Here is a 16,265-nt window from a genome sequence, read left to right as displayed (position 1 = left end):
TAAGAGGAATGAGTGTTACTGGGCCAAGGGCAATTTCTGAACTCCATAAATCCAAGGAGAACAAATTAATATTCCATCCATTCTCTTCTTTAAACTTATCTATATATTTGTCTTTCTGCAGTCCCTAAAGCTCCAGAGATAGATCTAGCAGCATGTCTGGTTGCTGATAACTGCATAACAGTATCGTGGAGCATGCCTGAAGAAGACAGCAGAATTGATCATTTTGTACTGGAGTATAGGAAAACCAACTTTGATGGGCTTCCTCGAGTAAAAGATGAACAGCGTTGGGAACTGATAGACTATATTAAAGCTACTGAATATACATTATCAGGTAAAGGTTTTTTTATACTTCAAAACCAAGAATATTGATATAATTCTTTATGCTTGGAAGTTTTGCAAGTACGTAATGAAGCTTCCATTGTTTCATATTAGTCTTGGACGCTTTGTACAATAATGGCTGCCTTTTATTTTGACTTTGAGGTTTTGTAAAAAAATCATGTGTTAAATGAAGTTCATACTGATATTTAAGCTTGTTTTTTGCAGATTGAGATAAATAGAAGACAGCTACATGGAATAGATCTTAGTCTTGTAAAAACTGTCAGTAATTAATATCAATTCCAGTTTCTAAACGTTGACTTTTTAGGTCTGAAATTTGATACAAAATACATGAATCTTAGAGTACAAGCTTGCAACAAAGCTGTGGCAGGGGAATACTCCGATCCTGTGACTCTGGAAACCAAAGGTAAAATTCTAAAGACTAACCTTAGATGTAGTGAAAACCCTCTAGTTACTGTTCTGCCTTCATGTATAAACTTGTATGTTAAGTCTGCTTCTGCATGAGCGCTGCTGAAACATGTGTCCTAAGTGAAAAGGAAAACAACCATTTCTGTAAAGGATTAAGAAGCTTATTGGTACAAAGCTGGCCTTTTAGCATTCAGACACTAAAAATGAGGTAGTGGTGTAACTTTCTCCAACAGAGCTTGACGTTGGTTGTTTTGAACTGTGGATTGACAGTATTATGTGCCGCTACATCATGCCAACATATAGCAAGAGAAGATGAACGTTGTGGCTGAGCATTGGTAGGACTCTTAGGGTATCTAAACAGTCATAGTTGGCTGGTTATTGGTACTTAGCATGTGACAGGTAATAGCTTTCTGTAAATAGAAGGTGCTGAAAAGGATTTGACTTTGTAGCTGTAGATTCTAATCACTGTCAATATTGAAAAAATAGGCAGCTCTTAACGTTATTAAGTCATTGTGTTAGAAACCAGTTGGTCTGAGAATGGTGGCTTCCTAACATAATTTTGTAAATAAACTAGAAGAAAAATTTCTTGGCAGTGATATTTTGTGACAGAACACAAATCTTAACTACTATGGTGGACATAATGATCCTGAGGCTTTAATTACGGCTGAGTCTGTAGTATAAAGGGCAAAATGACTGATCTGAACGGGATAATATAAATTCTGTTACTTGTGAATGTTACTTCATAAAAACAAAGCTATATTCAGTTTGAATGAGCTGGTGGGCATTCTGGTAACTTTTCTAAAACTATTTTCATACTCTTAAGCAACAGTCGTTGTCAGATGTGTAGTATCCATTTAATAGCCACTTACATTCCTTACTCTAATACCAGAAAAATAATTCTGATTTTGGTTGTTTGGGCAGTTATCGTGCTTCCCATATTATTTTCGTTATTTCTGTGTCAACATTTAGTTCATTTTCTTTAATAATCAGCCCATAGAAACTCAGTATCCGTGTCCATGTGCTTACCTTACTGTTTTTCAGACTTCTGTACTGTTGAGCTCAAACTCTTAAAATCCTAAGTATACTTTCTTTCAGACTCAGACTATAGTATCTGATGGTATTAGAACGCATACAGAATAGTCTGAAAATAAACATCTTTAGGGAACTCAGCGTGTTGTATTTTTTTTTTCTTGGATGAAGGACTTGGCTGCAACAAATACCAAGTCTCTTCTAGTTGCATGCATCCTCTACTGTTCTTGCATCTGCAGTTGACTTCACAGTTCAGCTCTGTCTTCCTGTATGTGCTACTGTAAATGTCAATTTAGTATTCTCCAAGTTTGCAATCCTTATTAATCATAAACACCTTGTTGGAGAATCAGTACTGCAGAGCATGGAAAATAAACACAACTTTTAAAATCATTAATGATTTTAAGAATCTAGGGAGTAGGCTGTAACTAGCAGAACTTAATTGCTGATCCTGCAGCATTATAAAGGTGAAAAAACTTACTTTGATGTAACCTGTGCACTGAAGGTAGATAGTTGGGCTTTATTTAAAGGGCTCCTTACCTTGATTACAAGCATCAGACTAAAAAGCTGATGTTCCTATTAAGTTGAATAGTGCTCTGCTACAATTTTACTACTGCTTCTATCATTTTCTATGAATAGCCACTGTTGGGAGAGAGCATTATACCATTTCACTGTTTTGCATTTTGTCTTGACCAGCATTTGTGTTCAGTTTGGACAGTAATTCATCTCATCTGAACTTGAAAGTTGAAGATACCTATGTTGAATGGGATCCTACTGGAGGCAAAGGCCAAGAAAAAATAAAAGGGAAGGAAAATAAAAGCAGGTATGAACTCTGTTTTGTAAACGTTTACATTGTCTGGGATGTCTCATCTGGCAGTTAAGGGAAGAGGGCAAGGGGGAATTAAAGCAATTGTGAACAATGGGCCACCAAAGGAATTTTCATTCAGAAATCTTTCTCTGGAAGAAATTTTTGATTTTTTATTTCCCTTCCCCTGTCACACAGATGCGTAGGCTATTTATGGAAGCTATTAGAAATGTGTCTTAATCATTAAATAGGATTTAATTATTTTAAAAATACATTTGTTAGGGTATCATTCAAGGTACTGAAATAACTTGTAGATCTGGTGGGTTGACCTTGGCTAGCCACCAGGTGCCCACCAACCTGCTCTGTGGCTTCCCATCCTCAACTGGGCAGTGGGAGAGAAAATATGATGAAAGGTTCATGCGTCGAGATAAGGACAGGGAGATCACTCTGCAATTAGTCACAGGCAAAAAAGACTTGAGTTGGGGAAATTTAAATTAAGTTATTGCCAATCAAAAGTCAGAATAGGATAATGAGAAATAAGAACAAATGTTAAAATACCTTCCCCCTACACCTGCCTCCCTTCTTCTCAGGCTCCACTTCACTCCCGACTTCACCTCCTTCCCCTGAGCAGTGCAGGGGGACAGAGAATGAGGCTTGCGGGGAGTTCATCATGCGTTGTCTCTGCTGTTCCTTCCTCCTCACGCTCTTCCCCTGCTCCAGTGTGGAGTCCCACCCAAGGGAGACAGTCCCTCACAGACTGCTCCAGCATGGGCCCTTTCCATGGTGCCACAGGTCCTGCCAGCAGCCTTCTCCAGCGTGGGCTCTCCATGGGCTGCAGCTTCCTTCAGGGCACATCCACCTGCTCCAGTGTGGGGTCCTCCACAGGCTGCAGGGTGGGTATCTTCTCACTCGTGTCTCCCAGCTGCTCTTGCACAGCAGTTTTCACCCTTCAGTATGTGATCACAGAGGCACTACCACTGTCACTGATGGGCTCAGTTTTGGCCAGCAGCGGGTCCGTCCTGGAGCTGTCTGGCCCTGGCTCTATCTGACATGGGGGCAGCTTCTGTCATCTTTGCACAGAAGCCACCCCTGCAGCCCCTCTGCTACCAAAACCTTGCCATGTAAACCAAATACAGTAAATAAGGTAAAAGTCAGCAAGCAACTGATGTAATTCTATGTTTAGTCATGTTGCAGGTCAGTACTGGTGAATAGACAACTTTTCCACTATAAAAAATAAGGAAAGAGCTGTCTGCTTTGTCTTTTTGAAAAAGCTAAGGTTGAACAAAATTGGTACTATTGGTGGAGTTTTGATTTATTATCTCATAACACTCATTGGTGAGGAAAAGGTACCAATAAGACAAACAAGATAGCAAAAGATAATGGAACGTAACTCTTGTAAAAGTGGTAGCCCTAAATATATTTACCAACTATTTTCATCTAGGAAAAGTACATAAGTAACTTCAACAGAATTCTTGGTAGATTGTTGAGTGTTAGGCACTTAGATGTGTGCTATTTAGAATCACTGAATAAATTCAGTTGGAAGAATATCACTAGATCAGTCTACTCTGGCTGAGCCTTGAATATATCCAAGGATGAAGAATGTGTTAACTTGCTGGGCCTCTATTCCAGGCCACCTTCATGGGAGGGGAGGAATATCCTGATATGTCACTGGAATTTCCTGTGGTGCAATGAGTACCAGGTGCCTCTCAGCTATCAGTGTGCACCCCTCTGAGAAAGGCCTGGCTCGATCTTCTCTGTACCTTCCTGTCACGTCGTTAAAGACCATAGTTAGTTCTTGGCTTCCTGAGGCTGAGCAGACCCAATTGTCTTCCTGTGCCCCAGTCCCTTAATTGTGGTGTTGGCTCTCCGCTGGACTTGCTCTAGTATGTTAGCGTATAGTCCTGAGGAACCCAGACCTGGACACAGGACTTCAGGCTTACTCTGACAAGTGCCAAATTGTGAGGAACAGTTGCTTGCCTTGGCCTCCCGGATGCTGTCTTGCTGCTACAGCCCAGGATGTGGTTGGCCACCTCTGCCACAAGGGCACAGTGCAGTGTGGTGTCCACTGTTGTCCACCTGTTGTCCACTCTTGTCCGCCAAGTCTCCCAGCTGCTTTTCTGCAGAATTGCTCTTGCCTCAGTTGTCACCCAGCCTGTCCTACTGTGTGGGGTTCTCTCATCTGGAGAGCACTATCCATATCTGTGAGCCTGGTGTTCAACTGGTTCTGTACACAGCTTATGGCCCGCCACCCGGTTGATATCTCACCTCTTGAGGTTTGGGGATACTGTGTGGGAATGTGTCAAAAGCCTTGCTAAAGTCAAGGTGTGAACAGTGTCCATTGCTCTCGCCTTGTCCAACAGAGCTGGCTACTTCTTCCTCAAAGACAATTAATTGACTTTCAACATGCACTTTTTGGTATAAGGACCACTGCTTGAGGTAATTTATGAACAAATAACTTCCCTATAGGCATATACTGCCAGAAGCATGGTAGAGTAAGTTTTAGTGGCATCTTAAAAATGGGGATAACTTAGTGCAGTAATAGAACAGTTGTTTAATGACTACTTATTTCTGTCAACAGTGGCCAGAATCCTCTGCTGAAGAGCAATAGAAGGTGATAATATACCTCTTATTCGTAGGATCTAGCACCTAGTTTTGTTGAGAGTCTATGCTACTTTCCTTTGCTTGATGTAGTAAGAAATAAATCTAATAGCCTTTATCAGTAACAGTATACATATGCTTTTAAAAATGATTTTGACGTTTAATTTGGATTCATAGAGCTTATGTATATATTTTCCAGTGACTGGAGAACAGTCTTCCTGGAAGGATGCGTCCTAGTGTGTGGGAGACCTGATTTGCGATGGTTGGAAGAGCATTATGTATTCTAGTGTTGATACAAAGATCCCTGTTATTTAGAGTTATATTGATGCTTACTTAACCTTCTCGCACACGATGGCACACTAAATTTTTTGCAAATGCAGTGAAGAGTTCCTTTCTGAGAACTTTAATTTTTGTAGCTCTTGTTTTTGAATCTGAAAACGTTTTTGCCTCTGAACTTGTGCTATAGCTGTTACTAGACTTCAGAGGAAAAAAACCCAGTGTTTTTACACTTTCAAAGAGGATGAAGTTTAGCCTGATGGTACGTGTAAAAAGCTTCATGGCAATTCTACCCGTGGAACCAATTGTTCAGATGAGAACGCCTCTTTTTTGATATGTAAAGGCAGCTAAAATATTCTCCTATTCCTTGTGCAATTGTTTTTTTAGTGTAAATTTTTTTCATGATTTTTCTAATAAGACTCCTGTGTGAGAAATTACTTCTCCCATTTTTGCTCTCTTGCTCTTTTTCACTGGTTTAGAAGTTGTGGGACCAAAACAAATGCCCAGGTTCCTAATTTCTTGTAGGTTTTACTCCTCTGTATTCATCCATCAGCTGGTTATATCTTTGGCTTGCGATCAGCAGTAAAGAAAAGTTTGCGTGGGTGTAACAAGCCTTTGAAGCTGTGCCGTGTCAATAGTTCTACTACACAAAGCATATCAATTTCTGCTAAACCGAAGTTTTAAAACTGTCTTGGAGATATTGCTACATGCTCAACAAACTCTGGGAGTCTTATACCTTGGTTTCTCTTTGTAGTTGTCAGTAAAGAACTTCCCTAGTTCTGTCCTTTGCTTTGGTAGAAGGACATGGTCACATGTTCAACTTTGCATCTCAAGCTGATCTTTTCTAGCAGGAGATGTAGATGACCTTTAATTCTTGCAGAACACTTTTGTTCCCTCTAAAGAGTATCTGTGTGATGTTGTCTGCATTAGAGGGAAAATTTGAAGCTAGCTCCATAGCTGGCGGAAAAAGTTGTAGTATAATTGTTTTAAACATGAAGTGTGCAGCTTTCAAGGGTTGGAAAGACACAATGGCAATAAAACACTAATTATCTGTAACGTATTTATTAGACTAGAGAAAAGCTTCTGGATAACTTCTGATATCCCTCCATGGGTAACTTCTGATATCCCTCCTTGACCTTTCTTCTCCAAAAGAGAATACATATTGCTTGGAATATGTTTTATTTGCTGAAATGGATAAGAAAACTGACTGTAGGCAACAATCCTAACCATAAGACGAGAATATCTGGTCATTGAGTAGTGGGAGAAATGCATCTGTTACTATACTAGCTAATGAAAACTGTATTGCAAAATGGGCACCAAACTGGCTTTCTGCTATAATATTTCCTGCCTTTCCCTATTGGAAGGGAGACTTAAGCACTGGGGGGGGAAAAAAACCCAAACCAACCGTTTTTTTCAGACTTTTATGCCAAATACTTAATGTCATTGTCTGAACTGTTAAAGGCTGTTAGATTTTGAGTGGACAAAACACATAGTGGCCATTTGCAGAAGACTTGAACAAAATAAATGATATTGAGGACCTTTTAATGTCTTCCTAACTTCGAAAAAATACTAGCAAACCACCTGCATTTTTCTTATGGTGATTCTCTAAATGGCCACATTGCTTTCTGCATAACTCATTTATACTGAATCTAATAGAAAAATTTCAGCAGCTTTTGTTGGACGTGTGAGTGAATGATCTCTGATGCATTTGAAGCAGGATGGAATCTGCAAAGAGTGATGGTTCCCCCTGAAATTATGCTTTAATTCTTGGCTTTGCTTTTTTTTTCCATGCTATCGCTTGTTACTTTCTTCTCTGGTAAGTAAACTACAGCTTCCTCCATGTTAACAAAATTGAAAAGCACTTGATGTGATGCACCTGCACAATATACGCTTACCCCCTTCATGTAACTCTTGCAAGCAATTTAGAAGCTTAGCTGTCTTCTGATCAGTACTGGCAAATTTATATGCTAAATAGTGATGCTAAAGTAGACAACCTTTTAATCAGTGATTTCTTGTAGAGTTCTGTAACTGGAATAAACCAAACTTAGTAATGAAGATGAACCAGAGATTCTAGCATACTTATGTATGACAGCTTAATACCACTCAGCTTTTGATTCCCACGTCACTTTTTTTTAATGAAGGTATTGGGCAAAAGGGACATTTTCTGACCCTTTATGAAATGGTATTTGAGAACAATTCCAGAAAACTTGAAATCAGTGTTGAATGAATCAGAAAGGAAACAAGCTAAACCTCACTGTATTAGTGGACATTTAAGTAGCAATTAGCTTTACCAAATTATAGCTGAAGGAAAAGTTGGAGAGAAAACTCTTTTGTGTGTGATAACTCTTCTAAGGCTAATGTATGATAGACTACAGAGGATGAGGATTTGAAAATTACTTCTCACATGTGTATTTCAGAGACGTATTTTGTACTTTTAAAATTTTTTGTCAATGAAATTAAACTGCAAACTGCATAGCTATTTCTAAGGAGTTAAAATTCTTCACTACTGATTGCCTTTAAAATAATAACCAGACATGATTCCTTGGCTACTGAGGTTTAATATTCACTGTAATTTGCACATAGCCTTCACTTTGTTTAACGGTTAAATTGCTAGGAATTATTTTTGAGAGCATAACCAAGGTAAAATAAAACGTCTGAAAACCTCATTAGGTTAAAGTTATTCTTTTATGCAACTGATTGCTCACTAGAATATCCTCCAGAGTGAAGTGTGTCTTTATTTATTTTTCAATTGCTTCCTGAGAATGCTTTTGAAAAGTATGATTAGAAAATCTAAGCCTTTCTTGATTGGGATTAGACTCTTAAATTTTATAATGACTCTTGAGGAGTTGCTATGTGCTTCTCAGCACAATGTGTTGTGACAGAGTTTTCTTTCCTGTAGGTTTGGGGTTTGGTTTTTTTTGAGAGTTGTGATGCATTAAACTCTCAAAATCTCACTTCATCTTTTTTTTAATATAAATTGTGTTTAGATTTGACACTCTTGGGTTTCATATCATCTTCTGTGTATGCATTTTGAAATAAAATTATCACAGTTTAAATCCTTTCATTCTTCATTGGGTTATACTTTTTCCTGGGATTTCAGTCATTGCTTATACAAGCCATACATGTGCTCAAAAACCTACCTTTAACACAACTGATGTTATTTTCCCATTCACTGGTATTTAAATTCCAGTGAAAATCAGGCGTTTTGGCATTGAATATCAGCAGTGTATTCATACTTACCTAATTGTTGTAGCTGATGTACAAGACTTACTAGAAATCTTATGTGGAACACAAGAAACATTAATTCTCTAAGGTTCTGTATAGTACAGGCCAAACACTGTTTTATACAGGTGTTCATTCAAACCATGTGCCACACATCTGCTTTTTTTTTTTTCCTCCTGTTTCCTTTCTCAGCTGCCTCTGAACTTGTTTGTTACAATGTCCTGTATTTTTTCTGGCTGTCATCTCTTCTCTCTCAGTTCTTGTGCATGCATACTGTTAGAGGTGTTCAGTGGCTGAACTAATGTGTCATTTCAATAGCTTATGTATGTTTATTGCACCCTAATTGACTCAGGAAAACTTGTTTGAGTGTGCATTTCTGTAATTGTGTCCAAATCTTGAACTGTTCATTCCTTCTTAGAAGTGGTGCACCGTCTCCAAAGAGGACGTCTGTTAGCACAAGATCTTCAGTGAGGGGCAGCAGAGATCGTTTTACTGGTGAATCCTACACGGTGTTGGGTGAGGTGAACTTTTTACTTCTGTTAGAGGTGTAATGCTATGGAAGGGCAGATTAGGTAAGCATTTGAGGGAAAATTTGTGCTTGTTCAAGGCTGTGTACTTGACACTGTCCTGCACAGAGGTAGTTTTGCATATATAACACCAGAATTCCATGCTACAGCAAGTGTCTTCAAGTCTGTTGAAGCTCTTTATTACAAAGCTCTTAATGACTGACATTCACTGCTATTAAATGTGAATTGATGTTAAATATATCTTGTCTCAATGAGTATAAATAAGAACTGTCTCATTCTATTTCATATTTATAGTCTATTTTCTTGTATATTAATTTTTTTGTTCCTTATAGTTCAGATTTTTGTATTTCTAAGCCTTCACCTTAAAATAAAACAGAGAAGACATCACTGGTGCTTATAAAGAAGCAAGCCTTGTAAGGTACACTTTATAGCAACTAAATGTATTTTTTCTGGTAGGAGATACTGCTGTTGAAAGTGGACAGCATTACTGGGAGGTGAGAGCCCAGAAGGACTGCAAATCCTACAGCGTGGGAGTAACATATAGAAACCTGGGGAAATTTGACCAGCTGGGAAAGACTAATTCAAGCTGGTGCATCCATATCAACAACTGGCTGCAAACCACATTTTCAGCAAAACATAATAATAAAACCAAGACTCTAGATATACCTGTTCCAGACAGAATAGGAGTATACTGCGACTTTGATGGAGGTAAATTACAATCGCATGAGATTTAGCTAAAAACTTAGTTAGCTATCCATGTCAAGTTGAAGCAGTACAAGGCTAAAGTAGTACACTACTTCCAGACTGATATACAAGCTTTTATGAAAATAAGGCCCAGAGCTGTTGGTGTAATAGTGCTTGTAATGTCAAATGACCTGGGTTCATCTATTTGACAGAGCTGCTAATGGAGAATTTTTCAGTCATGTGGACTGTATTTAGTGTGTTCTGGAAACCTTTCCCTGGAAAAGAATCAATTTTACAAAAATGTACACAGCAATAGCCTTTAAACATGTATTTCAACTTGTTTTCTGCCTCTTTTAGGTCACCTCTCATTTTATAACGCAAACTCAAAGGAGCTGTTACACACCTTCAGAACAAAGTTTACCCAGCCATTATTACCTGGCTTCATGGTCAGTATCTATAAAATTTTGTTCAGTTTCTAGCACTGAATTCAGTTTACTGAAGACTTAATTGTTTTTTAAAGGAGGAAACTGGGAGCACTTTTTTTGGCTGACTAATAATTTTTTAAAATGTCTAACTGTTTTCTTTTTCATTTCATGTGGTGCTTATAATAGCACTCCAATAGGAGAACTCAGCACCTGGATGTCTCAGCTATGTAAATAAAAGTCATTAAATTTTTGTAGGGTAAATTAATAGCACATTCTGGTAGCTGATGAGCCTGCTACAATAATTGACCCGAACTGATGTAGCTAGGAGCCCAAGATGCTGTGAGCTGTCAGAGCAGGTGTCATGAGATGGAACACCACCAGATGCTTCCCTCTGAGATATAAGACAAAATCTTTCAAAAGCATTCAAATCTTTAAAAGCTCAGTGGGATTTTCTTGCCAGTCATTTCACTGGTCTGCATAACTTTTTTTGTGGCTCTAAGCTAATCAGTGAAAACTTGCTGCAATTCTAAAGACTCAAACCTTGCAAAAAATGCACAGGAAAAGGATTAGTTACTGCATATTGGTTTCCCTTTAATGATTTAAGTAATTTGTTTATGTAACTAAATTTGGAGGTCTCAGCTGCATTATAAGGTGCCATCAAGTGCATCATACTTTGGGAGCAGGATATAGGTCTGGGAAAACTTAGGAATCTGGAGGAGGCTGGCATGCTAGTTCATACTAACAACTCAGCTGCCTAGGCACTGATCTCTAGCCTCTTGTAATTCAGCCCATAGACAACACAGCATGGTAATTTTAAAGTGTGATCAGGCCAATTAATAAAGTTGTTTTTCTTTTGGGCATGGAGGAGGAATGGAAAAGTAGTAACTTGCCCAAGTAGCCTTACATCGAGCATTTTCAAACACCTGATTTGTCACTTGTATCAGACAGAATTCCTTTCACAATTTCTACTGTTAGCTAGGTGTACTGACAGTAGGAGTCTAGAGTTTTAATAGCTATTTATTTGGAGGTGACTAATGCCTTACTGATCCTTTTCAACCTATGGGGAACAGAATAGCTTCAGAACTGTCGGGGTACATATGTTAGTCATCCCTCTAGCATGGCTAAGGCTGACTCATTAAGTCAGTTCCTAAGGCATCCAAGGAAACATTTGCTTACCAAGCTTCAGCTTATTAGCCTGCATTTTATAGAGCCCCTAGCACTTAGTGATAGCAGTCTTACAGACACTACTTGGCTTAGGCTGAACAGTTAAAATAAAAATGGCAAGCTACTTAATTACAGCTCTTAAATTTATTCATAAACATGGAGATATATTCTTTCATGTAACTCAGTTGTAGAATAGAGGTCACTGGCACCTGTGCCCCTGAAGCTTCTCAAAACTTAATTTTTTTGTACTATGTTTACATTGAAATAATTCTGCCATGTCATACTAAAACCAAGCACTGCTTTCAGACACTGGAGCACAGTGAGAATATAGCTTTTCATTCGCATTCTGAGTACTTGCTGCTAGCACATTGGTCTTCAAAGAAGTTTTCCTGTAAGATCTAATACTAAAAGTTTTTTTTTTCTTAGGCTTGGTTATAAACTTAGAGTCATAAAGCATAGTATGTGAAGCATCTTAGACTTTATGGTCTTCAAAATTAGCTTCTGTGTGATTAAACTGTTTTACAGAGTGCTGTGACTAGAAAGCAAGAGAGAAGACAAATGCAGCTGCGGGATAAGTTCTGTGTTAGTTCCACTGTGGGATGGAAGAAGAGAGATGTAGATGCTTCATAATGTTCAGAATATTTTTTTTTTCTCCCTTAGATCTGGTGTGGTGGGCTTACAGTGAGTACTGGATTGCAGGTGCCAAGTGCTGTGAAAACGCTCCAGAAAAGTGAAAATGGATTGAGTGGTTCAACGAGCAGCCTAAACAATATTGCCTAGTAATGTCTATTAAACACTTCTATTGCTGAATGTTTTTTTTTCTGTGTAGCTGCTACTCACAGAAGCTTGTGAGCATTGGATTAAACTGGGTTTGCTACATACTGCTGTTTAAGGCCTGGGTACTGATAGTGCAAAGGTTTGGGGCTAAAGTGTTAGGAACCTACTGTGAATCTAGACAGAAATGTCAGATAGAAGAATGAACTGTTGCCTATTTGAAAAACAAAGAAATCAAGAGCTGTAACTATGTACTTTTCTAATACTGTATTTAAGCATTTTGTTATGGTCTTGAATATTAATTTTGTTATAAATAGTATTTTTCTATGAAGAATATAACAAATACCATTTTCTTAGCTCTCCAAACATGAATTACTTGACTATATATTTTATTATTACTGGGCTTCCCATTAGATCTTGTGATACCAAACATGCATTTCAAAAGAATATTAATTTGCTAGCCTAGCCTGGCAAAATGTCACAGCAGTATGATTTCAGAAGAATGTTATAAGAAGTTGTAGGCCTGAAATGAAGTAACAGTAAGAGCAGTCTGTGTTTTTTTTCTGATACAAAATCCTCTTATTTCCCAGGAGTAACTCATTTAAATACCATATATTTAGAGTTCAGCTCCCATTCATCACAAATTACAGAAAATGTAAAAATTTAAAGGTATTGAAAAACATTCTTATGTCCTCAGTGAAGATGCATTATGATTGAGGTAGGAATTATTTCACGTAAGAGGTTCAGAACCAAAAATCCAGAGCTTTTTAAAAAGTACAGCATAGTACTGCTCTCTCAGAAGTTCTTAATTTTGGGTCGTCTCTTGGCTTTCCAGTTTTGTAGCATTATTCTGATTGGATTTTAATAATCAGCAATTCACATTGTTCATCGGATGTGAATGACAAATTGAATCTTTGCTGATAGCAAAGCTGCAATGCAGCCAAGGCTGGGAACAAGGGTGTGAGAGCTTTGGTTTAAATGCATCTCCCTGGAGAAGATGAGGGGGTGGGGGGCTATTGCTAAAATATCTTTTAGCTTTTTCTCAAGGCAGCTTCAAGGCTGGCTAAGAATTCTCAAACAGTGTGTCAATATCAAAGCTGGCTTTGAGCAGAAGTGCTGCTAATTTCCTGGTGATAGGGCAGTACCCTCTGAGCCCAGGCATGTGTTTTTGCTACCTGTTTTGATTAGCCTAGTGAGGATTCCTGGAACTTTCTGGGTAACTAGAGAAGTCCAAAAATTGCATGATTTCTTTATCCAGCAGAAATGTAGCTTATATATATAGCATCCAACTCTTAACTTGCTCCCTTGTACCATATGCCATGTATATGTGGCTATGAGACTGGCTTTCAGAAGATCGTATTTTAAAGGATCTCTTTATAGCCTCCCACTTAACGCCTTCCCCTTTTTTAAGGGCAAGGAAAAAGTGCAGAGTGAGCAAATGCTTTGCCAGCTAACATACAGTCTGCTTCTGGATCTGCAGTTATACATTTTTGTTTGCCAGTCAAGTGAAATGTTGAGCCTGGGTGTTCCATCATCTCAACTCCTAGTTGGAAGCTTAGTAGCAATAGTGGACTGATTCATAATAGTGGGAGGGCTAAAAAAAAATCATGTTATATTCTTCATGGAAAATCTCAACTTTTCAATGAGTATTACTTGTGTATTATAGACTGTTTAAATCTGCTTTCTTCCCTCTAATCAAGTCCAGGAGCCTAGAAATAATTTTCAGATTATGCACTTGAATCAACTGTTTCCTGACTGAAGATTTTTTCCTAATATCACCTGAAAACTGTTTCAAATTCATGCTGATAGGGTCCATCATGAATTGGCTCCTTTCCTACAGGGCCAAAGTACTTTTTCTTCTGTGTATCTTTTAGTCTGTAAAAACATGACCATCTGATCATGTTAAATCTTGTTAGTATCAATGGGTCCTTTGTGTCCCTCAAGATTTCTCAAGAGGAGGAGAAATTCCTTGAAACAACTTGTAATAAACTGGTTCTGATGTTCAGTGGAAAACTTAAATTTTCTTCTTAATTTTAATACCTGCTGTAGAAAGTTTTGTTTCTCTTGAGAAATCATGAAATTGACAGGACAGTTGAGTCCTTAATGTTAATTTCATATCTGGAACGTGAGCATCTCTAAATATTTGCATTGTGAACAGAGTTAGCTGTAATCTCTTTTGCAGAGGCAAGTGCAAAACAATTCCCAGTTTAACTGTACCTTCTGCTGCCAGTTTAGTGTTTTGGGTCTTGAAACAAAGATACTGGAAGGTGACATGGTTCTTAAATGAACAGTGTCTGAATCCATTTCACACATTATCTACAGATGTTGTTATCCAAATAGTCTGTGTAGTAATCTATCTTCCTCATTTCTTTCCTTTTTACTCCAATGAACACCTGACTGGCAGTTCTGGGTGCTCAGCTGCTATGAAGTCAGTGGTATGTGAGGGAGTGAGACTTGCATGCTTGGACCCTGGTGGTGTTTAGAGAGAGGAGGGTTAAGACAGATGCTTCTTGTTTTGAGACTTGTTCTCTTGAATGACTGTGGTAAACAGACATCGAAATAGGCTAGTATCTGTCCATGCTGCCCAGTCATCGGCTTCATCTTGGGTGTTCAGCTACAGTTCCTATTTAAATTTCCCTTTTTGGAAAAAAAGGGAATGTTTACAGTAAGTTAATGTGTTGTGAGAAAGAACCACGAGTAATGTCCAACCCTACATCAGAGCATTTAAATTATGAAGGTTTTTTAGCAAGATGTAGTGCAACCTATAAGGTAAATTTGATATGCACAATGTAAAAATGTAATTTTTCTTTAACAGTTAGAAAGCTTGGAAGTATTTCATACTGTGACTTGTGACTTGCAAGTTTTAGTTTAACTGATGTCCTAGATGAACTTAATGTGACTTTTTACCCTTAAAGGATGAATTTGTTATATAATAGTTTGCACAGATGTCAAATTTTTGCTGCTAACAGCTAGTCCAATTGTTTTTAGTAAATGGGGATATAAAGAATTGCCTTAAGCACTTTAGATTTTTTTTTTAGACTCTTCTTTTTTCTGAGCTAGTGTCTGTCCAGTACCAATATATTGGTGATACTTTGTTGCAGCTGGTGCACCGTTTGTACCTGCAGCTAGAGAGGGATGCATGCAGCCTGTGACGTTAACTTTTTCCCAGGGGAATCCACTTCAGGGATTGGAGGGGTTGTTCTTTGGCAATGGATTAGGCCTTTCGAAGGTCTGTAGTTAACACTGAGTATAATGTGCCTGGTGACTTTAATACTGCCTGAGCCTCAGTGCTCTGGAGTTGATGCTGTTTGGTGGCTAGACAGGAGTTTTCTTCTGCACGACCAAAACGAGATTTTTAAAATTTCTTTTTAAAAAATACTGATTACTGGTAGTCTTTCAGAGTTAAAATAACTTCAGAATAACTTGTGAGGAACTGAAGGTTTCCCTTGAGTTCTTAATACATCAGCAAACTATAGCTTTCATTGTTTCTGTGGAAAGCTGTATGAACTGCAGCACGGGATGTTAATTTCAGAAAGGGTGATTTAAAAGCATCTGGGTGATAGGTGCTTCTCCAAATACCAAATACGGATGGCAGAGGGTGACGGGTTTATTTCTTCAGCCATCCTCTGAGCAGAAAAAGTAGAGGCTCATGCACGAATCCTGTTTCCTCCCCCCTTGCGGGGTTTACCAGCCACCACCTGGCCGTACCTCAGGTATTCTCCGTCAGCGCTTCAGCCCTCGCCCCTGCCGAGAGCACCCCGAGGAAGGAGGCCTCTCGCTGTCCACACTGCGCGGCCGGGCTGCCTCGGAGCCCGCGGAGTGTTTTGATGTCTTTGACTTGTGTGTGATGCGAGCTTTTTGTATTAATACAGAAATCTGAAATCTGGCGTGCCGCAGTTTTCCTCCTTTTCTCTTCCTGCGTGGCGGGGTTCGGCCGCCGGGGGGGTAGGGGAGGGTCGGGTCCCCCGCTGGGGCGGGGCCGAGAGACCCGCTGCTGCCGCGGGCCTGAGGCCGGGCCCC

General features: G+C 38.8%; 1 protein-coding gene across 4 annotated transcripts in view; it reads left to right on the top strand.

The window, feature by feature from the left end:
- Window positions 1-16,132, top strand: part of FSD1L (fibronectin type III and SPRY domain containing 1 like) — a 39,724-nt gene extending 23,592 nt beyond the window's left edge. The window contains exons 7-14 of one of the 4 annotated variants that reach the window (XM_075526937.1): window positions 122-331; window positions 644-742; window positions 2,467-2,593; window positions 5,154-5,186; window positions 9,090-9,187; window positions 9,655-9,906; window positions 10,240-10,328; window positions 12,132-16,132. In XM_075526937.1, coding sequence (XP_075383052.1) covers window positions 122-331; window positions 644-742; window positions 2,467-2,593; window positions 5,154-5,186; window positions 9,090-9,187; window positions 9,655-9,906; window positions 10,240-10,328; window positions 12,132-12,251 — 1,028 coding nt within the window. In that variant the 3' untranslated portion in view covers window positions 12,252-16,132. Of the gene's footprint in view, window positions 1-121; window positions 332-643; window positions 743-2,466; window positions 2,594-3,367; window positions 5,128-5,153; window positions 5,187-9,089; window positions 9,188-9,654; window positions 9,907-10,239; window positions 10,329-12,131 lie in introns of those variants that run through there. The other 3 variants (XM_075526940.1, XM_075526938.1, XM_075526941.1) reach the window with 3 other exon arrangements.
- The last annotated feature ends 133 nt before the right edge of the window (window positions 16,133-16,265 follow it).

Source organism: Mycteria americana, chromosome Z (genome assembly GCF_035582795.1).
Source record: "Mycteria americana isolate JAX WOST 10 ecotype Jacksonville Zoo and Gardens chromosome Z, USCA_MyAme_1.0, whole genome shotgun sequence".
Classification (NCBI taxonomy): Eukaryota; Metazoa; Chordata; class Aves; order Ciconiiformes; family Ciconiidae; genus Mycteria; species Mycteria americana.
The sequence above is the reverse complement of the archived record's forward strand: the minus strand, read 5'-3'. Positions and strand labels throughout refer to the sequence as shown.